Source organism: Schistocerca serialis, chromosome 1 (assembly GCF_023864345.2).
Source record: "Schistocerca serialis cubense isolate TAMUIC-IGC-003099 chromosome 1, iqSchSeri2.2, whole genome shotgun sequence".
Classification (NCBI taxonomy): domain Eukaryota; kingdom Metazoa; phylum Arthropoda; class Insecta; order Orthoptera; family Acrididae; genus Schistocerca; species Schistocerca serialis.
This window is the reverse complement of record NC_064638.1, coordinates 505,298,037-505,325,007: the sequence shown is the minus strand read 5'-3', so window position 1 is coordinate 505,325,007 and position 26,971 is coordinate 505,298,037. Positions and strand designations below refer to the sequence as shown.

At 43.0% G+C, this 26,971-nt stretch overlaps 1 protein-coding gene across 6 annotated transcripts in view; it reads left to right on the top strand.

The window, feature by feature from the left end:
* Positions 1–26,971, top strand: part of LOC126474157 (polypyrimidine tract-binding protein 1) — a 277,481-nt gene that overhangs the window by 170,784 nt on the left and 79,726 nt on the right. For all 6 annotated transcript variants that reach the window (XM_050101655.1, XM_050101648.1, XM_050101633.1 and 3 more), the window contains exon 5: positions 2,511–2,648. In XM_050101655.1, the coding sequence (XP_049957612.1) occupies positions 2,511–2,648 (138 nt within the window). The remainder of the gene's footprint in view (positions 1–2,510; positions 2,649–26,971) is intronic.

Genomic DNA, 26,971 nt, shown 5'->3' with positions numbered 1-26,971 from the left:
CACAGTCCTGGGTTCGTTCCCGGCCGGGTTGAGGATTTTCTGTGCCCGGGGACTGGGTGGAGGTATTGTCCACATCATTTCATCATCATCATCATTTGTGACAGTGGCTAGATCGGACTTTGAAAAAAAAGTTGGTCTGTGTAAAAATTGGGACTTGGTACAGACGCTGGAGAGGCGACAGACTGGTCAGAGGTTGCATATCAAAAGACGTAGTGATAACCTCTCACCAGGGATATACAACAAAGGTGCAAAGGTGTCGCAAGTCTTGTTATTGGCGCCCCGATGTCGCTGAAGCTTTGAGAAGTAGTCAGAAGACTGCCCATATCGTACTACACCCACTGTTCGTCGCCGACTCCCCACATCCTGTCGGCGTCTTGCAACCCTCCCCCCTTCTCTCTCTACCTGGAGAGCAGCCTACTAGCCAGAGGCTTAAAAACTCACTCTTCCTTCTGTCGTGGAGACTGCCCTGCAAAGTAGGGCGATATTATTCCTACTCAACACACCAATAATGCTGGGTATCCTATATTGCAGGAGCTGGAAAAATTGTTTGCCCATATATCCTATTCTATTGGAGCTAGGTTGTTATAAACCCTCCACGGTGTTGATACTCACGATGTTTGCTGTTTGTGTAACAAGTGTGCTTGAAATCGTTGGAGTAGTTTGGGAGACCACACACACACACACACACACACACACACACACACACACACACACACACACACACACACACACACACACAGTCTGCTATATAATATGACGTTCTAAGACATCCATTCGTAACTCATCCACTATTGTGATGAAATACACAGGAGGGAAAAAAGTTGTTCTTACTCATGAAGCTGGTCACGTGAATCATGTCAGGAAAGAATATACTCTGTCAATAGGACTAATCAAGAAAATAGCAGACAAGTGTGGACTTCTTTGTGCATCTATAAAAACAATACTGTACTGACTCAAAAGTATGCACCTCCCTTTCAAGCGTTGTCATATTTTAATGCTGTAACTGCAATGTGTGCTATGAATGCATAAATTCGTCATGTGGAATGCACGCGAGTTATTTCGCTTAACACTTTAAAGTGTTAAAGGCAACGCTTATGAGTTTGCTGTTAACTTTGTCAGGTGTGAATGAAAATAAAATCATATTCTTGATCCGATTTGCTGTCTGGTGGCTTCTCGTATAAGCTGGTTATGGATCACAAAAGTAAGAAGGAAACATCTAACAGCGTTTAACTGCATGCAAATGCAGCTGTTGTTAAATAACTGTTGTTATTCATATTAATTTCCCAATTTTCCTCTCCTGTTTATTCGCACTGGGTCGCTACTATAATAAATTTTCATGTTTGCGTAGCCGTGTTGTAATAGAATTTTGTAACACGTTAAGAGCAGCCGTGTTTGTTTTTAATCCAAATTTAACAGCGGCCAGCTACGTTTTGTTTGTTTTTAATCGAAACTTGAATTGTTCGACGGAGCTGGTATAGACCGACAGCCACATTTTTCGGAACCACATCCTACCCCCTAACTCAGATCGCTATCATCAGTGTAGCGTGTCTGTTGGTTCGCGCTGATCTTTCCTGTCCATTCGGGGGAGGCGGCAGATTTTTCACCATAGCAAGGCTGCTCAATTAGGAGTTAAGTCACCTGCTTCAGAATTATTTAGCCTACATCCTTTTAAAACCTTTATCTTAAGATATCTGGCCAGTTTTCTTGGATGTCGTTGGAACTTGTTAATATTCTTCCATGAGACAGTGGCGAAAGATTTGACTGCCCATTGCTTCAGAAAATATGTCCACCATTAAAAAAAAGTTAATTAACTTACAAAAGAATTTTTACTTTGTATAAGCATATGTATATTACATGTCGGATTCCAAGAGACATTGCGAGACACTTAAAAATATTATTTGCATCTTACGCGACTGTACATCACTTAGATACCTTCGCGTGTAGGTAAATAAACTGTTGCAGCAATAACGTACTTAAGCATTTAGTAGACAGTTATCTAAGACTTTACATCTCTGGATACTATTCTTGTAGATACAAAACACCTTAAATGATGTGACCATACGCCATCGCTATGTGAATTAGTGAATTCTGATGAGTACGTGCAGCAGATACGAGAACTAGCCCCGAATATTTCTGCACAGGAACGGAAATCGGCCTATAAACGTCCACCAAGTTGCTGAATGTATCAGAACATTGGTCTTTTTTGTAGCTTAAAATGCCCCCCCCCCCCTCTCTCTCTCTCTCTCTCTCTCTCTCTCTCTCTCTCTCTCTCTCTCTCTCTCTCTCTCTCTCTCTCTCTCACACACACACACACACACACACACACACACACACACACACACACACACACGGAGAGAGGGAGAGATCGACAACATAATTATATTGATTGCTCTTTGTAGGAAGACTGTATTGATGACGTGTGCCCGTCTCGTATCATCGTATCCTAAGATCATCGATAAAATTCTTTGTGCTTTAGACAGTTCAAATATTTTGTGTATTTGTATTTACAGAACGCGTCGGCACAGGCTGCGCTGCAGGCCGCTTCCGCCTTGTCTGGTCAGAACGAGACCCAAGGCGGACCAAACACAGTACTCCGTGTCATCATCGAGCACATGGTCTATCCAGTTACTCTAGATGTGCTCTGTCAGGTGAGTGTGAAACTTAACCCGCTGTGCGGCATAGCACCTAATTTAACATGCTGGATTGAGTGAGAAAATCATTTTAAAGACAAGGTCGTGCTTCAAGCCGTTAAATAATAAGCTTCGGATTTGCACTGAAGGTGAAAGTGGGTTGGAAATGTAGAAAGGCAAGGGCTTGAGAAACACCGCCGCTTAAATAGTCGTTGTATAGGGGAAAGCGGAAAACTGACATAACGGCACTAAAACAGCGTATCTGAGCGTAATTGGCAATTCGCTTGGCAGACTAGAATGCAAGCGGACACAAGAGTAAACAATAGAGGCCTTGGCTGTAATGACAGCAGGCGTGATCTGTCATAAATGGTGGATATGAGGGGTAAAACAGTTGTGAAGGTAAGGCACAACAAAATTTACAAGTTGTTAAAGGAATACTCACCGCACATGGTAGGCTTCAGCATTTGGTGATTAAAGCTTTTGTGGGTACCTTTACTCAGTTGGCGACCTTACTATCTGATGTAATTTTCCTCAGTTGTAGCCTCACTCAAATGCATTCTGAAGTCTTCAGTTTCCAACAAGAAATCCTATGGGAGGGAGGGAGATTATTGGGGTTAAAACTGGAGACGTTGGTATTAGATACTACGTTAGACTTCAGATTCTGGCACTGGTAGTGTCCTTAGATTTTTGTAATACTTATACATGAAACAAGGTAGCGTCCGTATTTCGGTTCCGAACTTGTAATTTGTTCGAAATGATCGTTGCATTGACGGTCATTTGAATAAAATGTCAATATGTTCTCCTAAAAGTTCGATAATGTGCAGTAAGTACTATTAAAATACGTACTACTCATTTGCCACCTTCAAATGAGGTATAACGAACTTAAATCTGGCGTCATGGGATGTAACAGGAAGCGATGCCTCCCCGCTCTGCAGTGTTTCCAATAGTTGTCCATGTGTTACGCTTCGTGAAGTTCACTTTCAAAGGTGAAGTCTAACACACAAAGCGTAAAAACTCTTAAGTTTGACGTACTGAAAGTAGTAAGTAATAGATACACATAATGTTACACAGGGTCCGACAATAAGAACTCCCGTATTTTGAAAGGTTGTGACAGATACGGAAAACATACTTTTATTTGCGAACAAGAAATAGTATCCATTTAACATTAGAGTATTTTAAAAATTATGCAAGGTAAATGGTGTCCACCATTGTTGACATATTGACGAATCCTTTCCCGAATTTCACCATAGTTCGTCTTGTCATTTCAGGTGGATAGCAATCACTTTCTTGGTGATTGCCTATCGGGCGAGGGGTGGGGGGAGGGGAGGTGTCATGAAATTTAATGACGGACTCAGCCTTACGGTTTTCATTCTTCTTTTTTTTCCATTTGTCAGCTCACATCGAGGGAAACTGGTTGTCTTTAATTACTGTACCGTGTAGTTGCTAAAGTAGGGGCACGTTAAACGCTTGAAACAGAAGCTGTTGTGAGCCATAAAGCAGATCGTGGAAAGTAAGGTAGAAGCTGCTACCACTGAGAGCCACGGGAAATAGCTAGCGGCTGTTGGCCACCGTGTAGCAGAGTTCGCTCTCGTCCGGTTCTTGCACAAATAGCGGCCGGAAGCGACCTTCCGTTTCCTCCCGCTAATATTTTCTCTGTACACAGCGCGCTAATGGTTTCCCACACCTCGCTGTCTCGTGTTAGTCGCACTGTCGGAAGCAATTTGCACTCACAAACGGAGAACAGCCGGGCACTGGGAAAATCATTTATTTATTTGCATTATTACTGATTTGCGTAATCCGAAAGTGTAGCTTTGGCATGTTCTTTGTATCAGAAGCCGGTTTCGGAATTAAATGTTGTATGAAATCATAAGACCAGGAGCGGTTGTAGAAATTTTATGTAATGAAAACTAACGCGAGATTATTCCTGAAGACTTTCGGAATAATGAAGACCCCCTTTCTCATTAACACGATTGTTCATAATACGTAATTGACAGTCTGGGGCCAGTATTGATGGTTTGCACAAAGGCTTTAAAAATATTAACGCGCTCTCAGCATATTGCGCAATATATTTTACCGTGTTAGGGTGGTACAGTATTTCCTAATACACGGTTGTTTCTGCCGAAACTTCATTATTTGCAGACAACAGTAGGAAAGGTAGAGGAAAGTAATCATCTATTGACGTGCATTGAGGGAAGTAACTGGATTGCATATTAACCGCTTAATCAATAGTTGGCAGTAGAAGCATTCGACAAAAGTATGTACGCGGAGGGAAATACCATTGCAACTGCTTATTTGTTCATTCCAGAAGCTTGAATTATGTATAGTGGAGATACATAACAGCTCAACCTACCAATCCTCTATAGTAATGCATCTTATTCTTTTCATGTTTATAGGAGGATGGTTTGATAAGTCTGGCATATTTCCATGAAAGAGTGGAACATTATTCCAGTGATCATATAAAGAATTGCAACAATGTACAGTGTGCAGTTAATGTTGTCAGCCGTCTAGTCAGTGTGTCGACTGCGATTGAAAATGGAGAAAAGATTCGTGCTGTGAAACATTTTCACTTGAAGGACTGGACTGCCGCAAAACTCAACACGGAACTGGATGAAGTTCACGTGAACTCAGCACCATCATTGAAGACCATTTACGTTTGGAGTAATGAATTTAAAAATTGCAAGACAAGCACCGAAGACGAAGCGCGATTCGGCCGTCCAGTAGGGGCCAGCACAAAGGAAACCATTGACAAAATTCATGATACTGTAATGCAAGACCGACGAATATAAATTCGTGAGATTGACTGTAGGCATCACAACTGAGCGAGTGCATAATACCCTGCACGAAGAATTGCCTATGAAGAAGCTGTATGCGAAGGGTGCCGCGATTGCTCGTAGTCTACTAAAAACACATCCAGCACAGCATTTCAACACAATGCTTGGTAATATTTAATCGCAGTCCGCAAGACTTGCGAAGAAAGGAAAGACGATTTCGTCAGCTGTCACGGTTTCTTTCTTTCTTTTTCTTTTTTTTTGCGGGATTCCCAAGAAATAAACCTTACTCATTATTTGGATAAAGGCAGAACCATAACTGAACCTCGTTACGCTTCATTGCGGATCGTTTGAAACTTGCACTGGCTGAAGAAAGACGAATGTTGGCATGCAAAAAGTGCTGAGGGACCAAGGTTATGCACCATCTCACATATCATAGATAACAAAAGGCGAAAATGCCTTAATTGAGCTTGGAATTGGTACCTCATCCATCCGATTCACCGGCTTAGCCCCAAGTAACTTCTTACTGTTCCCTATCTAGAAACTTTGGCTTGCTGGGAAGAAATTACCACCAAACGAGGAAGTGGTAGTTCCTGACAGAACCTGCTTTTCCGGTGGGATGGAAAAACTGGAGTATCGCTGGATCAAGTATTTATCCGTCAAAGGAGACTTTGTCGAGAAGTTATAGTGCGTTTAAAATTAGTTGCGACTTTGGGCAATTCCGTGCGGAGCGAGTTGCCAGCGTGTGCTGAACGCGTCAGCATGCGCCTGTAACGCCAGGCCTTCTTGGCTTTCTTTCTCACTCGATTTTAAAGAAACTATGTGGTAATAAACTCTAAGCCTCGCACAACTTATAGCTTCATTTGTTAGTTTCATGATAAATTACCTGTTATTTCGTTAATGGTCATTTTTTTGTGATATTTCGGTATTAGCTAAACCACTGCAAGACGTTCGCAGTGTAAAATAGGGGTCGCTATGAATTTGCGTTTCATATGTATGCATATGAAATTCAGGTAACATTAAATTGTTCGTTAAAACTCATACCATATAGCTATCTACGTTGAGAAAATGAAATTATGCTAAGGGCTCCGTCACGAACGCACTTGCCAGTGAAAAAGCCAAAATGAGACATTCATAAATTCCTCGTATCTCACAAACTGTCTGAAATATAGAAACATTTTGGCAAATGATAGTACGCAAAGAGAAGAGTATTTTGCCATATGATCTATATGTGAAACTTCCATATCCACCGCAATATGTAAGCAACTGATTTTTTAATGATGTAACGTAATTTTGAAGGAGCATCAATAGCCTGTGAAACGAGAATTACTGTGGGTTTTGCAAGAATATAAGTGAAGAAGGTGCACATTTGTTTATACTGAAAATGGATTTTCTCATAACTAAATTGATATGTCCCGCTTTTAGTCGCTAGTTAATAATACACTGTTTTAGGATTCTGCCACAATTTTACCTGCATTTGAATGTTAGTGAGAAATTACCTGTAAACTCTGCTGTGTTTAGGCAAAAGAAGCAATGTTAAGACAGCAACTAGAGATGTAGCGTACTACTCAAAACGCGACACTGTCCTTTACGAATCCATTTCTTCTCAACTACATTCTTGGTACGGCTGACGACTGAGACCAGTCCTGTGATAGAATATTTGCAATGACTTCTTTTGTCAGCATTTCAACCTCACTGAGTGTAAATTTCGTGTTGTTTTTTGCCACATTGCTTTTCGCGTAATCTCGTATATTCTCAGTCGGATTTAAAAGCATGATACGGAGGAAGCCTGATGAAACTATGCTCTTTAGCCTTAGCCATTTCGACGACCTGGTAGCGTGGAGCTTGTACAGCACTAAAAGTTCCATTAACTTCGCCTTAGCCAAGTTGGTTCAATTTTATCCGGTTTGAACATTTCTTTGTACCCCGAGGAAAATAGCCATATTCCTACGCTGCATCGTTGGAGCTTTATCCATCACAACCGAGAGGTATTGCACGTTGTCCATTTCTATTGTCGGATTTGGAGGAATATTTTGCAACAGAAAATTATATTTATAGCTGGTGAACGTGTTCTTGGACGACCCCTTTAATTGCCAATATCGTTTTCATACGTGCTGCACTGTTATTAATGCAACGCCAACACGAAACACTTGTTCACAATACCTGACGACTGTAAGGCAATTCAACGTCAGAAAATAACGCGAGCTGATGAACGTAGGTGCCTCTAATGCTTGACACCACGTGATACTCGGCGTGGCAACAGGGCCGCTTAACAACCGAACTGCTGGCGGCGTGGTAGGGAAAGCCGGTTTGCCATTGGTGTTACCTGGACAACGGCATCATGTCCTCTCAGGTGAGCCAAACGTCAAAAGTCGCAACTAATTTTAAACGCACTATAGGTGAGTTGTTGACGAAACATTTTTCGTCTTTTACCACGCTTACCAAACCACCCTCGTGATCGCTTCAAGCATCGTGGAAAGTGAAATCCGACGAGTATGTGAAACAGTCTTTACTGTGCACGTAAGGTGGAATGAAGTTCACCAATTTGTTGAAAAATTCCTTGTTCACCCTTAAAATAATGATACTTACCTGGTTCTGCAGAAAGTTCTCTTGGCCATGGACAGAATGCCTTCCAAGCCTGTTTTTCGCCTACCGCCGCTTCCTCATGCCTTTCTTTTTGCGGTACGTAGCGATTGCTGTCGCAATACTATGTACATCTGAGTTCTACAACCGCGAACGCAGAGATTTTCTCTATGGAGACAAGAGTTCCAACTGCCTGCCAAGTCCCGGGCATAAATATGGCACAATAATATTGTGCCGATCTTGGCCTCACACTTTCGCACATTGTATTTATAGCGTATTGTAGCACAATAAATAGTCAAGGTGTGAGGGACCGCATAAGATTCGCCGTTGGTCAGGAACGCACACGGCTACTCGTATGCCATGACCAGGGTTACATCCTGGCAGGAGTTAAGTACTACGAAGTGAGTTCTCAGTGGATGGGGCGTAGCGCATTTGTGCGGTGGCGGGCTGCCAGTGTGCAGCTTAACATGGTGTACCTATGGGTGAAATTCTACTTTGCTCTGTTGTTTTGTGCTGAACTTCGATCGCGCTGCAAGGCTAGTACGGCGGCCGGATATAAGTTTGGATACTCGACCTTGAAGCGATACGACAGTTAATGACACCACTACCTAAATAAAATGAGCTGATCATTACGTGGGCCACTGCTTATCTGCTCTTTCGATGTATTGTCTTTTTATGTAATATGCTATCGTATTACCGCGGCAGTTGTTTCCCTTCCGTTAGCATCATTTGGGCGTACCACAGCAAACGTGCCTTGGGCAGAATTGATCTGCTAGCTACTGTTATCTTTGTAGATGTGTAATCTTCAACGAATTCAGTTTAATTAACAGGTCTGTAGTCTATGATTACACACTTGACACCCAGATATCTCGCATATGCTATTCGACACATGGTCTAGGGCTTTACATGTACTCTTTCATTAACGGCTGCTTTCTTCGTTGTGTTCGTACCATTTACACCACCCATAAACAAAAGTTGAATGTTCCATAGGTTTTTCTTCGAATTTTTCGGCGAAACGTATTTCTATGTATGTTCCTCAGATGATAGATCGAGATAGTTCGGTGGCAGAGTCGCCTGGCTTTGGTTTACACCGACATCCGGCGAAACTGGTTTAGGTTTCGAGTCTTTTTTCTTAGTCAGTGTATACGAATGATTGCAGGCTCTATCTTGCCAGTCTAAGCTAGTGGTTAGCATGTAATAACGTCGCTTTGCGGGCTTACTCAAAAGAGAAGAAAGATACGGGTAGCGCAATAATGAGAGATTATCAGCAGACTTGTAGGCTGTACACAGCATAACTGGAAAGTGGACTGTTTTGTGAGTGCATCAGAATAATATGACGTAGTAAATACCAAGGACCATGTTGGGGAAATAGTATTTACTATAGACATGTTTTTTTTTTTAATATTACTAGATAAGGCTAGCGAGAGATGTGCACGAATGAGCGCAAGAATGTCACGACATTCTGGCAATACATTTGTTTTAAATATCGACAGCGAATTCTCATTTACTGTGGTCTCAAGTGAGTGATTTTTGTAAGAATATTATTTATCATTTACTGCATAATACTGAAGTGCCGCGTTTTAAAAAGATAAGACAGACTACTACGACGATGACAATGATAGTTATTTCGTTAATACTACTTCCTTTCACTTTTTCAGTTCTAACACTTAATGTCGAAGGTCTGCTCATTCCTTCTAATTTTTGAAGTAAAATGAAACAAATAGTTGTTCAGTTGAAATGTTTAGTTAGTATTTTCGAATATTAAACAGTATTTTAGAACGATGAAGAGGTAAGTATATGTACTTAGGCGGATTAATGTAATATGTCATTAGATTTCAAGGATTATACTATTCTTTGTCGCATATTCACATCAGTGTGTGCTGCTACTGAGGCATCCTTGGTAAGCACTGACCTCTGGTTATCAACATGCAGATTACAAATACTGTTGGAGTTTACAACTTCAAAATATACATGCATCTGCTTAAAACTTGGGTAACTTTGATACGCTGGTTTCCCTCCAGGCAAAGTGTACTTTCGATACAGCCCATGAATGACGTAATGTAATCCTTTTGACTACGCACGAGTTTTCGGTGTCCATTAACAGCCTTCTTTCTGCTGATAGGAATGAAGAATAAATTCTTATCGCTGGTTTACGTGATCTTGTAGCGATTTGGCTTTTTATGTAATTTGATAGATTAACCTCCATTATGTCAGCACCAGTTTAACTATAACATGCTTGTGCTTGAGTCAAAAAATGTTCAAATGTGTGTGAATTCCTATGGGACCAAACTGCTGAGGTCATCGGTCCCTAGACGTACACACTACTTAAACTAACGTACGCTAAGCACGCGCGCGCTCGCTCGCTCGCACGACCTAGAGAGGACTCAAACCTACGGTGGAGGTGCCGCGCAATCAGTGACATGGCGTCTCTTACCGCGCTGCCACTATGCGCGGCTGTTCTAGATTCATGGAGCCCAACCACACCGACGTATTGTGGGTGTTGTTCCTCTTATTTACAGTAAGAGTTCGATTCCAATGATTCGCTACACCATTTTGTTTTCCAGTGCCCGTGACAATATTCCTTTAGATGTATAGCTCAGTGTTTTCCCGCTCAGATTGAGACGAGAGGGAGATAGCGTGCGTGCTGTGTCCCAAGCATTGTAGGAGTGCAACAGCCTATAGATTTAAAGCAACTGCATGAAGTGGGAGATTCAGGCATATTTAAAAGTTCCTACGTGCCACTCATTACTATTCACACAGAGGCGTTTAAGACGTCATTTATCCTACTCAGTGAGCACTTACGGCTGTTCCTCTTGTCACCCTGTGATATTCATGATCGCCTTTGTCGTAGTACGAAGTAGAGAAGCGATTATTCTTCCAACAATCTCCTTGACTATCACGGGCGCTGCTTTGCCGGAGCAGGTAAGGCCTCTACTCATTGGGAAACAATGTGTAGTGGGCTAGCTCCCACTCTAATAACTTTCGCGCTGTCAAGGATACTACTGCCGCAGGGCGCTCTTGCTTCCGTTCCGCCCAGAAGGAATTCATTGTCCCGTCGCTCGTATCAGAATAACGTACTTTCATCATTAATATAATGAGCCACCATCCCCACGTTGTGGTTGGCGAGTGTTATGACAAAAGCTCACATTTTGGTTGAATGTCCCCTCCTACTGGCTCTCCACCCAAACCCTTTTCATTAGTGTTTTTCGTTTCTGATATGGGCGGAGGGCGGAACTAGTTCTTAGTTTTCTCCGAAAAAGTGGACTTGATTCCCAGAGCTAGCGTTTCAATGCTATCTGGGCAGTGGTGGAATGTGTTGCGGTATTTCACACTACATGGTGGCCGCTGGCGGCTTTGACCTTATCTTCTCCGCCAGGCGCGCTGGTCATCGCTCTTCCACTCTTGAGTCTCATTGGTTATTACATGCTATTTTTTCAGGAGTGTCACCTTCTATAAGACTCAGATGAAAGCAGAATCTAAAGGACATCTTATCCACGATAATAACTGTTGACGAAAGAACAGTTGAACATATTTTTGGTACTTCCTTCAAGAGAGTGGGGCTTATTTCCACCTTGAAGGCATTTACTGTTAGGGATTGGGGGATGGGAGGAGGCAGTTGTCCCGGTTGTTAAGGCCCGGGAGACACTTTACTGTGCACACCTATCTACCGACCTATTTATTTCTCTCGCCTCATTTTACTGTTGGCTGTTCTAATGATCTGCTTGACGTTATTCGCGTTTATACTTCTACTGTTACAGATCTTCCCTCAACCCGGCTAGAGGGATTATTTATTACGGTACTGTCGTAAGCCTACTATGGGTTGGTGGGAACTGAGACATTAGGGCACGCGCCTCTCGGTGCATAAAAGCCTGGAGGGAGGGGGGCGGGAGTGAGTCCTCCTTTGCTCTCTGGCCTGCAGACCACCCCATCCATATACTTTTTACTACTTACGCTAAATATTAATTTCAGTAGCGTTGTTTTACTGCTTCTCTACATATCATCTCCTTCCGCAAACTATAGATCGACTATCTCATGAATGACGGATCCATGGTCCTACTGTTTTATCCCTTAACCTCTCTCTCAACCAACCAACTAACCGAGCAGTGCATTTGATTTGCGCGACAAAGCAAATGGATACCTTTTTTAGATGGATTGAAGTGCATTACACGCCAGTTTCCTATGGGAATCAACAAATTTACTCGAGATTGGGGTCCCGCATAAGTTTTCCTGTTTCTTTCTTGGTGTTCAACGCCTGTCAACCATAGACATCTATATACCGAGCTGAGACCCCTTTCACTTGGAACCGTATTCGTAGGTGGAGTTTTCGCCGAGTGGCCTTCCCGTTCCGTTGTCACGCCACCAACTAGTTGTCCCAGTATAGGTTCGTGAAGCAGAAATTGGCCGAATATCCGTAACGCGGAACAACAGTGCACCGAGGCCGTCCACAGATTCAGCCAAGTACAGTGTTAGGATTCGTGTGGACTTCTCCACATACATGAGCGCCAGGGTATAATGAGCTCGGATAAATGCCTTCCCCTTGTACAGGCAGGGTGTATATGACCCAGGACAACCGGGAAATCCGGGATAAACCCGGGAATTTTTTCATCCGGGAGAAAACCGGGAATTTTTTAGAATTCCGGTAATTTTTCGTTGTTTTAGTTTTCAGATAAATTTTTGTAATTTTGGCAGGTAAGAATCGATACTCTAACAAAGGATATTACTGTAACCAGCTCCTGCAGAATAATACTGCAACAATAAAACGTGAACGAGAAAGAAAACTAAAATAAAACATAAATTGCAAAGGAAAATGATCAAATGGCTCAGAGCACTATGGTACTTACGAGGTAATCAGTCCCCTAAACTTAGAACTACTTAAAGCTAAGGACATCACACACATCCATGCCCGAGGCAGAATTCGAACTTGCGACCGTAGCAGCAGCGCAGTTCCGGACTGAAGTGTGTAGAACCGCTCAGTCACAACGGCCGGCTAAATTGCAAAGGAAATGTTTCATATACAACAACAATACACAGTGCTCATACAAGCATTTTCCAACAGCAAAATCGTCAAAGGCTTTAGGAAGACTACGCAATGCATCATAACAACAAATTGCCTCCGATGAGTATGACGTCACAACTGTTTACATTAGATTCGTTTTAGCAGTTACGAGCGGGCTCATGCTCAGTTGAGTGGCTACGAGTAGTACCTTCTCCCGTTTCTGGCTACAGAAATATGGCTGTTGGCTGTGTAAGCAGTCGCAGCAAGCAGCTAGATGCAACCGGGAAAAATTTTACTGCCACACTCAAGCTGCCAAATTCATATTCTTCAGGAGAAAAATCTTGTTTCGCAAAGCGCCTAACATCCAGCGCACGTTGGTCTATCGATTACTCATATGATTTTGATGCGCATCGGTGTTGGTTTTTGAACACATTCTGTAAGTTGATTTCTGAAAGAATCATAAGGCGCGCGGGGTATAAGTTTGTCGGTAAACTGAAGAGCGAGCACGCGAGTCCCCATTCTGCCTACCCTGCTACGTCACAGGGCGCTTCTACAGGCTGTTCCACAACGTAGTACAGTCCCTGCCGCGGCGCGCGCGCTTTAAATCTGTGGCGACGCCGTGTACAGATACGTCCCGTCTGCGTTTATTTTTAGACAAATGCGTTAAGAGTATAAGGAAAACAAAAGACGATAGCTTCTTCGAAACATAACGTTACAGAGTAATATTAACATAAGAACGGAAGCCAGGATTCTACTACAAACATAGAACCGAATGCCTATTCATATGAATGTATGTTCCTCTATTCGTAAGACGAACCAGATATAGTGCAATCAGTCTGTAGAATTTAAGGCTTGTTCTTACTTTGTGTTTCTACTAAAAGGTAGAAGTTTTCTTTGAAGGGCTGCATTAAAACTTAACAATTCTTGCAACACGAAGAGTGTTTAAAAATTAATCAGAAATTTATAATTACGTGTTACATTAGTTCGATTCGCACTGCTTTTTTGTCCTTGTCTTCGTAAACGTGTGAAAAGTATTTCCAGGTAAATTCCATTTCACGCAATGTCTTGTGTAAAACATCTTTCTTCAACGAAAATTTATTTTTTGTTTCAAGCCAGTGAGTAATTTCCGTAATGTGGGCATTATTTTTTGGTTTATGTAAAAGTCCTCCATCGTTTGTCGAAAGACCGATTTTGTGAAACTATCTATAACGATGGGTTTCCTACCTAAATTATTAGTTTTTCTTCGCGGCGATTCCAGTAAACCATGCGCCTTGTTTTCGCGCTCCTTATGCGTCCTATTTTGGCGAGGCTGAAGTTTGCATAAACTGCAGCCTTTTGATTGGGACTGGTAATATTAGCCAACAGCTCTTTTTATGTAGCCCCCTTAACACAAGCTGTAATAACGTTAGAGACGATCGAACGCTCGTTCAGCGTAAATATCTCCTTCGTATTCTGCACATTTTCTTGCAATGCAGGGCGATTATCCATCAGTTCCGGATACTGAAGTATATCAGTGAGTACTCAGTCAACTGACTGAGATTGGCAACTAAGATCCCACGAACAGAAACGACATATATCACTGCACGCCGAACTACACCGCTAGATAGGTAACGGGCAACTGATTTTGCGTTGCCCTGTAGGCCAGTGGCAGGGTTCTTCCGGGAAAGGCCACTTCCCCCACCAAAAGCGCTGCTCGCTCTTCAGTTTATAGACACTGCCGTGCGGTCTCAGGCGACTTGTTACGGTTCGCGCGGCCCTTCCCCCCCCCCCCCCCCCTCGCCCCGCCCCGCCGGCCGTCGGAGGTTCGAATCCTCCCACGGGCATGGGTGTATATCGGAGGTTCGAATCCTCCCTCTGGCATGGGTGTATGTTTTGTCCTTAGCATAAGTTAGTGTGTAAGCTGAAGGACCGATGACATCACCAGTTTGGTCCCATGGGGAAAAAAAAAAAGAAAATATCAGTTGATTCTTGAATGCGTGCATAGCGTACGTGATGTCTGTCAGGGGAATCCTCATCGCACCTAGAAATAAACTTTCCTGCAGGCAAAAGGGACCGGGCTATACAAGCTGAGCGGAGTAAAGCCGAACAAGTGAACGCCAATCGCTGTCTGATTGTTGTTTGGGTTTGCGAATGATCAGCGGTATTATAATTACTAGGGAAATCCCTGGATTCAGAATACCAGAGTGGAAATAAACGACTAAAAGGAATAACAAGTAAGAAAGATTACGTATTATCTTCTCGGTGTATACAGGAAAATGAAATTGTCATTTTTGGCCAGATCGCTACGCTAGTTGTACAGACCCTGTCCAGCAGCCGCTTAAGTTCTACTCTGGAAGTAGCGCGGAAAATGGTTTGTAATAACATAACGCCTAACCGGAGAATAATCAGGGAAACTAAACCGGGTATTCTGGCAGGGTTAGTGAAGTTAACCGTCGAATAAGTGACAAAGGCAGGAATAGTTCCAGAGTTAGTTACGACAAGATCGATTGTTAGAACGAGGAAGGAGAAGAAACGGGGACATCACACAAATTAGGGAAGAATATGGCGATTCCAAATTTATATAAAAATCTCGTACTACTTTTCGATCTCATGCTCGAGGAACTGGAGCGTATGAATGAAATGTGAAACAATTTTCTAACAAAGCTTTTTGCTTGTTGTTGGCGTAATAGGCATTTTATGTTGCTCTTCGTTACATTCTGTCGTGTTATAAAAATGACCATTTGTGTCAAAAGTCTCGTTTATTTGGTGTGTGTGTGTGTGTGTGTGTGTGTGTGTGTGTGTGTGTGTGTGTGTGTGTGTGTGTGTGTGTGTGTTACAATTTCTGCAGTGTGAGAAAGGCCTATTTTATCTAGCAGACTTAATCAGATCGAGAAACCACACCAGATCGGTAAACCACGTCTTGTGTACTATTTGTATTAACAGCTTAGGCCTACGCAGTGTTAGAAAACGATATTTTGATTTTTCATTTAGCAAAACGTTTGACGAACTTTAAGGTAATGGATTTTTTCGCAGAAAGGAAAGCACGCTGTGTAAAGCTGTAGCAAGATTAGAGAGAAAGAAACGCTAGGACCTAAGAATTGAAATGTGTATTGTCATGTTGGTCCCTTGTCTTTACTGGTTTTATGTATCCTATACTTAATTTTGTCTCACAGAGCAGCAAGTTATTGCCTAATAAGCAGTAAAGAGTGCAAATGTTCTGAAAGAGTTCTTGTTATCCCGCATACAAATAACCCCATCCAGTATTAATTGCAAGTTTGTTTTTAAGAGGAGCAGGGTGTCAAACTGGCCGACTGGGAGCAGGAGAGGCATCACGGGACATACTAATTTCTACGGTCGTGAATATAGTTTGATGGTATCCAGAACAAAATATAAGCGTTTCAATTACACGGAGCGAAATACAGTGACGTGCGATAGAAGAACGCTGTGTGAAGAGGGGTGGCATTGCTATGTGGTACACCTAAGACCAAATAACATGCCTTACATTTCCTCGAAGATGTATGTTTTATGTATTAGACTCTTCAGAAAGATGTGCGCCACAAAGTGAACATATTTTTGAAAATACGATTTTTTAGATTTTTGACGTCTTATCTCAAACGCTCGAGGGCGGGGGACGCCACTATCTTAGTATTGCCCTGGTTTGGAAATACTGTAGATCCGAGGCTGATGCGCAGGAGCAGTCTGAGTTATAGTGGAGAAGTATGTAGTCTCCACGTGACCCGTGTTTACATTTAGTAATTTTGCTGTTTCCTCTTCGTTTACTGCTTTCGCGTCAAATGAAAACAAAATGGATTTCTGTGTCCGCGAGCTATCAAGTGAATTAAAATACATTCACATAATTACGGAAGGCTAATATACATTATTAGTTTCAGATTTGATTTTATTTCCACTTCTGACAGCCATGCATTAATCGCCTTGTAGAACAATGAAGTTATTTTTGTCGGTTTGCTAAAGAAATTTGGTTTTTATTAATCTTCTACGCTGAGGCAGTCAGTGTGTTTGAAACAGTGTTTGGTTCCACACCATTGGCTAATTTCAACTGCTCGCTGCATTTAAAGTGCACGTTTTCATCTTCTGGCACGTATGGCGTTATGCCATAATAAAGAATAAAAAATGAGCTGGTACAGTACTGGTACTCAAAGTTTACATCCCGAAACCCACACTGAAAATCGTAATATCAGGTTGAGGTCTACTTCATTGTGAATCTGGACCTACGAATGTGCTCTTTAAGTATGCGCTTAAAATGTGCCATTTTAGTATGGTTCACGAAATTCCGATGCTCTTGGAGTATCCTCGGGTGTCTCTTTCTTTTATGACATAATGTAAGATCTTTTAATGTTTTACACATCCGAACATGCGTCGTAGCAGCTGCCAAAGCGCGGTGACGCCTGTTTCCTGGCGCTCTCAGACGACTACTGAAACGAACCTATTTCCAACAGGTCGCGGGAAAATATTGCGAATGGTGGTCTGAAAAGCATTACTTTCAAAATAAATTTCCTTTTACGCAAGTTGAACTATGTGCGAGAATGTACGATGAATTTCTTAAATCACAGAGCGTTTGAGGACGAGCCATTTAGAAGTATATCGAGCCCAGATGATCAGACATTCATGTAGTTATTATGAGCAAATTGATATAGTCCTACGGGATGCTCTCTCTCCTATGCGGTAGCTAATTTATTTGTGGAAGACTTTGAGGACAAGTCACTGGACGCGCCTAAAAATTTTACTGGCACAAAAATATAAACATATGTGAAAGATTAGCTTCTCTTGCAGCTTATTAACCTTAGAGACCAATATTATGTGAGAAAGCTTTTTTGTAGCAATACTATGTAATTAATTTAAAAATAAACTTTTTATGTTTGTGTATCCGCCCTACTTAACAGTAATGTTGCGATTAGCTGACTACATCGCGTGTCCTGTGGTGTGAATATCCACTGTCATCGGCTGGCGTTATCACGTAACATGAGCTATGAATGGCTTGAAAAAGCGCATCGCCATCTCGATTACAATGGTTCGGAAAGTAACATGCTGTTTGGTGGAATTCGAATTTATACTTTTCGTAATACGAAAATATGCAGCCCAAATGTTTCTGCACATAGTCTTCCCAAAGGGAGTTTTCTTCCCCGAGTTTCGTTTTCTAAAGTGCCGGGAAATTCTACGCTCGTGTATAAAAACATAAACGTTCGAAGGATTGATAAGTTTCCCAGTTCCGAGGGAAAATACACGGTCACTTAATAACACGGAAAGAGTGTGTTCTCATCCGGGAGAAAGTGTATTTTTAACCGGAACTTTCTTCCTTGCCTGCGTATACACCCTGACAGGGTTATTCTAAATGTTGGACCTATTTTGAAAACTTCATACAAATCCAAAATGTAAGAGAAAGTTTCAAAGTTTTTCATTGTTTGATATCAATTTAATAATTTGTAATTACTTTTAATAATTATTTAACAAATCGGTTGAGCGCTTGTACAGCAAACCCCGTCTCAGAACTTTCCACGCAGTTGGTTATGGTATTCAGAGTTCTTGACTGGCTCTATTGGTAGACTTACTGGGACTGGGCGCAAAACTTTCTTGAATCCGTCGGACATGATCCTCTGACACGCGATCAGCCTGTGCTTTTTTCCTTTGCACACACTCCCAGTCTGTTTAAATTGCTTAAACCAATGACTAATGATTTTGCGAATTGGCAGTTGAATATCGAATTTGGCACGAAATGGCCGCTGCACTGCAGTTTGCGACTAACTTTTCGCGAACCGAACGCAGAAAATCTTGTGCCTCAGTCGCCATCTCACAACAGACAGTGAAATGTGACGACGACCCTATTGCCGCGCGAAGTCTACCGGCTGCTTCTGAAACAATCACCGCCCGCCTGCCAAAAACTTTTGACACTCCCATCTTTCATTGGTGTTAAAGCTTGTTCATTTCGGATTTGTACTTGAATACATACGAATTTTCGAAAATGGGTCCATCATTTAGAATAACCCTGTACATCAATAAGTCCATACAATTTTGCTGCTTCTGACATGCCTTGCGATGCAGTGCTGTCAGACGTTGCAGATGTTCCGGTCACCTTGATGGTGGTGTCGTCTTTGCGAGAGTTCCACGTATGGCGTCTATTAAATTTATTTATGAAAATAATTGTACTTCATTGAATTTTCCGAACACGCTTCACGTCACTCAAGTTCTGCTTCACGAGCCTATACTGGGAGTTATGCCATTCCTCATATTTTGAGACCATTAACGGCATCGCGAGGAACGTAGAATGCACTATAAAATCATTCTCTATTTCGTTGGACCTCGAGTGTATTGAGAGATTGAAAATTTTCTGACAATGTGGATATTATGCCAACACCTCATTAATCTAACACCTGATAAATCGAATAGGGCAGGGCAGGGTGGGGGGGCACTGAACCTGACTGATTCACCGTCTAAATTTTGAATTCAAAACTAGTTTCTACTCCGCTAGAAAACCCAAAACATAACGATTAATCGACCTTAGAGACATATATCACAGATTAAACATAGTAGGCATCCCCTAGTGGAAATACAGTATCTTCCTTGATTAGCGCACCGCAGCAATAAAGAGTGTTAACAATAGTAGAAAAGACATTGTTGGGCAACAAGTCAAAGCAATAATCAGAGCTCAAATAAAATAACTTTGTTTTTTGAGTGCAGTGACTGTGTTTCAAGCGTGCAGCAGGTCTCATTTGACAAGATTCTGCAAGTATCGACAAAACAGAGAACGTGTGGAGCTCGAGAAAGAACTAATGTTGGCTGGCCACTAACATTGGATTCGCTGAAGCATGTCACAGTTATTGTAGCTGGTGTGTTCTGTGAATACTTAAGGGGATACGGAATCGGATTTTGGGTTAAAAAATCGAATTTTTTTTATTGGCGTATTATATTCTGCCATGTTTCCTCTTTAAAATGACGTATCATACATAGCTCTACTACAATTATAACTATTTTATTTTTATATATTTGTGAGATCGGGTATTGCGCTTTAGTTATACACGTCTCTCGTGGCTGACCATGAACTTTTTGGCAGTACCTTTAAAGTGACATGAATTCAAATATCCCGGTTTCCAGCGACTATTTATACACTAGTTGCCCGAAAATGTTTCTCTCTGGTTTCCTCAAGTTACCCTTTGACTTTGTGGCGGGACTGTTTTGTAAACAGTGTGATATGAGAAAGTAGTTGTTGTTGAGTTATTTCGTATTTAGTGCTTCATTTTTCGCAGTGAAAATGCCTAGAGCTAAAGCAAAAGTATTTAAAAAGCGTGTGAACTGGCAAAAGAAAAGAAATAATGATTCATTAGCAAAGCAAAGCAGTTCATCATCATCACTGTTGGAAAATGTGAATCCACTTATTACTGATTTGCCGAACGAACTTACACCAAATGAAAACAGTGCTTCTCATAAAAAACTAAGAGATTTGGAAGAGAAATATAATTTACTTGATAGAGGGAATGAAGTTTTTGAACTCATTGATACGAATATATTGTGTGAAGCTCTTGAAAACAGTTTGTGCTGCAAAAAATGTCATGGAAACGTTTCTCTGAAAGTAGAATCCCATGTTGGCCTGGCTGCCCAGTTTAATTTAATATGCAGTGTTTGTAAATACAGTTGTAAGTTTCCAAGTTCGGTTTCAGTAACTGTAAATAATGGATACAAGAAAACTGAACTTTATAGTGTAAATATTAGGTTAGTTTATGGATTGCGAGCAATTGGTAAGGGCAAAGCAGCTGGTGATATGCTATGTGGTGTTCTAAATCTTCCAAGTGCACCTTCAAAGTTTGAAGCTTACAATTATGTACTAGGATCTGCAGTTGAAGATGTAGCACAGAAGTCAATGCAGGTTGCTGTGGAAGAAGCAGTGGAAGAAAATGACGGCAGTCGTGACCTCACAGTGGCGTTTGATGGCACGTGGCAGAAAAGGGGCCACACCTCCAACAATGGTGTTGTAACAGCAACTAGTGTTGATACTGGCAAGGTTATTGATGTTGCAATAATGTCTAAATACTGTAGGTGCACAGGCAGGCTGAAAAATGAACACAGTGATGACTGTATTGCTAATTATTATGGTAGTAGTGGTGGCATGGAGGTTGCTGGGGTGAAGAAAATTTTTCATCGCTCTTCACAGTGGTATAATGTTCGCTATGTCAAATATCTGGGAGATGGTGACTCTAAAGCATTCAAAGAAGTTTTGGAAAGCAAACCATATGGGAACAGTGTAAATATAAGCAAACTTGAATGTACAGGACATGTGCAGAAGAGAATGGGTGCCAGGCTGAGAAGGTTAAAATCAGTTATGAAAGGAAAAAAACTAGATGGTGGGAAAACCTTGGATGGCAGAGGAAGATTGACTGATTCCATAATAGACCACATTCAGAACTGCTATGGCCTTGCAATCAGGCAAAATACAGGCAATCTTGAAGAAATGAGGAGAGCTATATGGGCTTTATATTTCCACACCGCATCCACGGATGAGCATCCACAACATGGTTTGTGCCCCAAAGGTGAAAACAGCTGGTGTAAATACAATAGGGGACTAACAACAGGAGAGAAATACATTCACCACCACAGTCTACCATCAGCCATCATGGCAGAAATAAAGCCCATTTTCAGAGATCTGGCTGACAGAAGTCTTCTGATGAAATGTCTTCACGGAAAAACGCAGAACCCCAACGAGTGCTTGAATAGTGTGATATGGCATCGTCTCCAGAAAACAGTGTTTGTCGGAATTAATACACTACATTTTGGTGTGTATGATGCTGTGGCAACCTTCAATCTTGGAAATATAACTAAATGCCAGGTCCTTCAAAAGTTGGGTATGTGTGTTGGTTCCCGTACGGTACGTGCTATGTTCTTTTTAGATCAGCACAGACTAAGGCATGCTGATAATATAATCAAGACATTAGTGAAAAAAGCAAGACAGGTGCAGAGGGGTGCCAAAAGAAGACTTGAAGATGATTATGAAGACTGTGAAGGGGGTATTAGCTACGGATCAGGAATGTTTTAATCTTCTTTCTCCGTTTCCCGTAAGTTTACTTTTTACTTCATCTAGGAACATTATCTCAGGTACTGGTCAACCTAGAAGTCTGAAATTTTTATGACGTAGTGACATAGGTCCCTATTACATACTGAAACAACGATTTTTTAATTACTTGATTTACAAATGACTTAGGGGTGATAGTCTAGTAAAAAGCGATGGAAAAAATTTACTTAAAAATAAATGTACAATATCTCTGTAAGAAAATACTTTGACAATAAACTGTTGTTTCAGTATTGTTGTAACATATGAATGCACATACAGTAAAATTTTTACCTCTCTGTCTCCAATAGTTTGTGAGAAAATGTTCCCTATAGTAGGCATATATTAACATTGCGGGGATAGGTGATTCCGTATCCCCTTAAGCGGTTAGCTTCCTAATCACAAATCGGTAGAACGCAAAGACCTTCATCAGTGTTTTTATTGTCGACAATTGCTAGCCTTAGCGCTCAAACACTGCTGTGTGCAAGTTTCGTAGTACACATTTTTGGTAACGGATACGCAATTTGTAGTAGTAAATGCCAAGGGTGTTTCAGTTAAGATTACACAAAAGAATCACGTGTTTGTAATTATAACTTCTGCATAGTCCCCCCCCTCCCCCCCCCCCTCCCCCCCCGCCCCCCAACGGCTCGCCACATTGCCACTTTTTGGCGGGTTCGTGCTTGGCTATCACTGGGACCCAGCCTTTGCAGTATCTTTTCCCTTCCGTTCTGCCATCCTCTTGTTATTGTTTTCCTCCTCCCTTGTCCGTTCTGCCTGTCTATCCTCTTGTTATTCTTTTCCTCCTCCCTTGGGGAACATGTCTGGGGTGTTACTGGGAATAAGGTGAGGGGGCCCCTAGTTGCCAGGAGTGCACCATTGGAGACGTTTGCAATCATGGGGATTTTCTCGCAGTGAGCCAATCACCTTCACCTTCCCAATCAATGTCTACGAAACGTAAATGGAATGAGGCAAACGATTCAAAGACCCTTCCAACTGCACCACAGTTCCTCTTGGTCTCATACTGAAAACGGTCAGTCCTTCACCATGATAAATCCGTTTATTATTCAGAAAGGTGTGGATGGAATTGCCGGGTCTGTGAAATCCTGCTCTTGTTCACGGAATGGCACTTTACTTTCAGAGCCTACTTCCGATTTTGAAGCTCAACAACTGCTTGTTGCCTCGCTTCTCCATGGCTACTCTGCTCATGTCGAGGTCCATAGAACTCTGAATTTTTCCCAAGGTGTTATTACCACTAGGTTGCTCGATGCTCTGACCAAGGCTGAAATCCAATCTTACCTCTCTGATCAGGGTGTCGTTGCCATGCAATGGGTGATGAAGAAGGTAGATCCCATCTTAGTGCCCACACGCGCTGTTTTTCTCACCTTTGATAGAAGGGTGCTTCCATCCAAGATCAAAGCTGGTTATGAAATTATCACATTTCAACTGAACATTCTGAGCTTGCTGCGCTACTACCAGTGTCATTGTTTCACTAGAACATCTTGTAGACTCCCAACCAAACGTGTAGCCAATGGTAGGGATGCGCAGGAGGATGATTGTCGGCTTCCTCCTCCCTGCTCTATCAACATCAATGGCGGCCATGCCACTGCCACTTGGGATTGTCCTGTGTGTCTTGATGAGCGGGCTGTCCAATAGATCTCGGTAAAGGAAAAAGTTACTTACTCAGTTGCTCGCAAGTTACTGGCTTGTCGCAAACCCTGAGTTCTCCCCTCTGGCACCTATAGTTCTGTTCTTATTACCCCTTGCTCCATGAAGGACGTGGCCCCATAGACATGTGACCGCAAATTCAGCTCTGAGGCTGTGAAATTGCCCAGTGTCAAGGTAGCATAATCATCCCTCACGTCCAGCTGTGCAACAAGCCATCAAACTCTCATCTCAAGGTGCGAAGCCACCAGCTACACAACCAGTATATTGAAAAGGACAGGAATAGTACTCTCGTGAAGACTTCAGATGTCCCTCCAGCCACACAACAGCCGAGGCTTCCTTTGCTAATCGGAAAGGCTCGAAATAGTCCACCAAAGGCTAATGGTCTTTTCCTTCGCCACCTTGAAGATACTTTGCAACGGTGTTGCAATGTGATACCTTAGCCCGGCTGGCCTCTGTGTTGCTGGTGCGTACCACCAATTGTGTTCCTGCAATGGGCTCCACAGACCGACAGCACAAGCAAGCCCCCCACCCCTCCAGGGGCTCATGGTTCTTTCGTGAGTACATGTGTGGCGAGCATGGGCCCCGAGCTATTGCAGCCTTCCTTCTTTTCAGGGCTGCATTTCCTTGCCCTTTCCCTCCTTTCCTCTCCTTGCTCCTTCCCCTTCGCCCTCTCCTCTCCCTCTCTTGGTGTCCTTGCTTATGTTGGCCCTGCTATCATCCTGGTTATGTTGGTTTTGCAATTTAGTTTTGTTGCGTAATCACCTCATCCTTTTGGCATTCCCTGGTCCCCCTCTGGGGTTTGACCTCCATTAGTAAATTTCTATTCCGTAGTGTGAGCCATTTGGGGAAGAGCACCTTACCTAGTATCTCAGACTTGTGCCCTCCTAGTTCCTTCTGCCTTTTCTTTCACGTCGTTGTCTGATGCTAGGGTGCATAGCCAGCATGGTAGCCAGCCCGTGTGGTGGGGTTGCTATGTACCCTTTTGGTTGAGCACCCTGAACACACAGGGATCACACTGCAGATACTTGAGCTGTGACCACCTTATGTAAGCCTAGTAGTGGTTGTTTGTCATCCTGGAGCATCGGAACTTCCAGCAATGGCCGCCGTGCGAGACGGCCCTTGCTGTGGCTGGGTGGTGCCCGCGAGGAGAGCCCCTGATCTGAGTGGGTGGTATCAGGGCGAACGCTATACAAATGAAACGCATACAGGTCCAGAACTCTGGCCGTTCTTCTGCGGCTGTCTCTCTGCGTGGAATTGATTCTTTTAGTGCTGCTTCTCCTGCCCCTTCAGCCTTCCATTCTATGGCTACACCCTGGGAGGAGGGTCAGGCCCGTCGGCTAGGGGCAAAACCTTTCCCCCGCTATCTGGTTTGCACCAGGACTGATGGGGATACTCTTATTCTTTGTGGAACATATTGGAGACAAGTTTGGCGAAGTGGACTCCCTGAGCAAGATGTGGCCGGGTTCGTTGTTGATCAAAATTGCTTCAGTTGCTCAGTCTGCAGCCCTTCATGCCTGTAACCATCTTGGCACGATTCCTGTGTCTGTTACCCTCCACCAGTCTCTAAATATGGTTCAAGGTGTGATTTCACAGGGACCTCATCCTTCAAACTGATGAACTTCAGGACAATCGTGGATGGTGGGGTGTTCAGTTTTTTCGGCATGTTCAGAAGGGTCCAAAGGACAATCGCATTGATACTGGTGCTTTTATCCTTGCCTTTGAAGGGGTACCCTCCCTGAGAAAGTAGAGATTATGGTTTATTGATGTGATGTGAAGCCGTACATCCCACCTCCTAGGAGATATTTTAAGTGCTTGCATTTGGACACGTCTTCCTGCTGTTGGCAGGTCCCTCTCTTTGGTGGCTGTGGATGTCCACTCCATGAGGGGAATTCATGTGTTCCCCCTCCTGTGTGTGTTAATTGTCATGGCAATAATTCTTCATGTTCACCAGATTACCCAGTATATAAGAAGGAAAAGAAGATACAGGAGTAAAAGTCCCTCGATCGTTTAACCTACACTGAGGCTCGTAAGAAGTATGCACGTTTTCACCCTGTGTCCATGACGTCTAGTTATGCTTTAGTTACATTTTCACCCCTTCCTCCCTCTTCCTTACCCCAGTCCTGGACCCCTTTCCTCCGCCCATCCCCTGCGGCTCCCACACCTTCTCCTCCGGGCGTTGCTCCCTGTCCCCAGCTAGAGAAATGTCACACTTCTTCGGCATCTGCCAGTCAAGGGCGTCCGTCCCGGGTTTCCCCTTCCCGGCACCTTCCAGGCCAAAGGTCTGCTGCCACACGACAACTGCGAGAACTACAGTCTGTCGGCCCCCAGGTCGCTCGATCTCTTTCTGTTCCCGATCTTGCTGCAGCTGGCTCCATTTTGCAGTGCAGCCCTTCTCGATCTCAAACAGAAAAGAAAAATAAACATAAGTCCCGGGACTAGGATCCTCTGGTGTCACCAGAGGTCCCATCCCCAGCTTCACAACCAGATTATGACCCGTTGTTCATGGACCCGGCAGCATGACTGGCTTTAGCCTGTTCAACCCCCATTTGAATCATCGTTCCGTGGTTATCCAATGGAATTGTAATGGATATTACCATCACCTTCTGGAGTTAAATTCCCTTATTTCGCGTTACTCTGCAGCTTGTGTGGTTCTACAGGAATCTCATTTTACTGATGATCACTCACCCACCCTCTGTGGGTTCTGTGTTTCCTGTCGAAATCTGGTCGGTCCCCTGCGGGCCTCTGGTGTCGTTTGTACGTTGATCCGTACAGATGTTGGTAGCACTTGGATTCCTCTTCAAACTACGTTGGAAGCGCTTGCTGTTAGGGTCACAACTTGGAATCTTTATCTCCCTCCTGACAGGACTCTTACACCTGCTGCCTTAACTGCCCTTCTTCAGCAACTTCCTCCTCCCTTCCTCCTTCTCGGGGATTTTAATGCTCATCATCCCTTGTGAGGCAATGCATCTCCATCTAGACGAGGTCTTCTCATAGACCAGTTTATTGCAGACCACGACTTGTGCCTTCTTAATGATGGTTCCCCTACTCATTTCAGTGCCAGCCATGGTACCTTTTCTGCCATTGATCTTTCTCTTTTTTCTCCCTTCCTCCTCCCTTCATTATGCTGGTCACCACATGACGACCTTTGTGATAGTGACCATTTCCCGTTGATTCTCTCGCTCCCTTCCTGCTCCCCAATGGACAGGTTACCTTGTTGGTCTTCCCAACGTGCTGATTGGCCTCTATTATACACTGCACAGGTCGTGTTTTCTCCCTCTGTCTGGTTGTATTGATGACG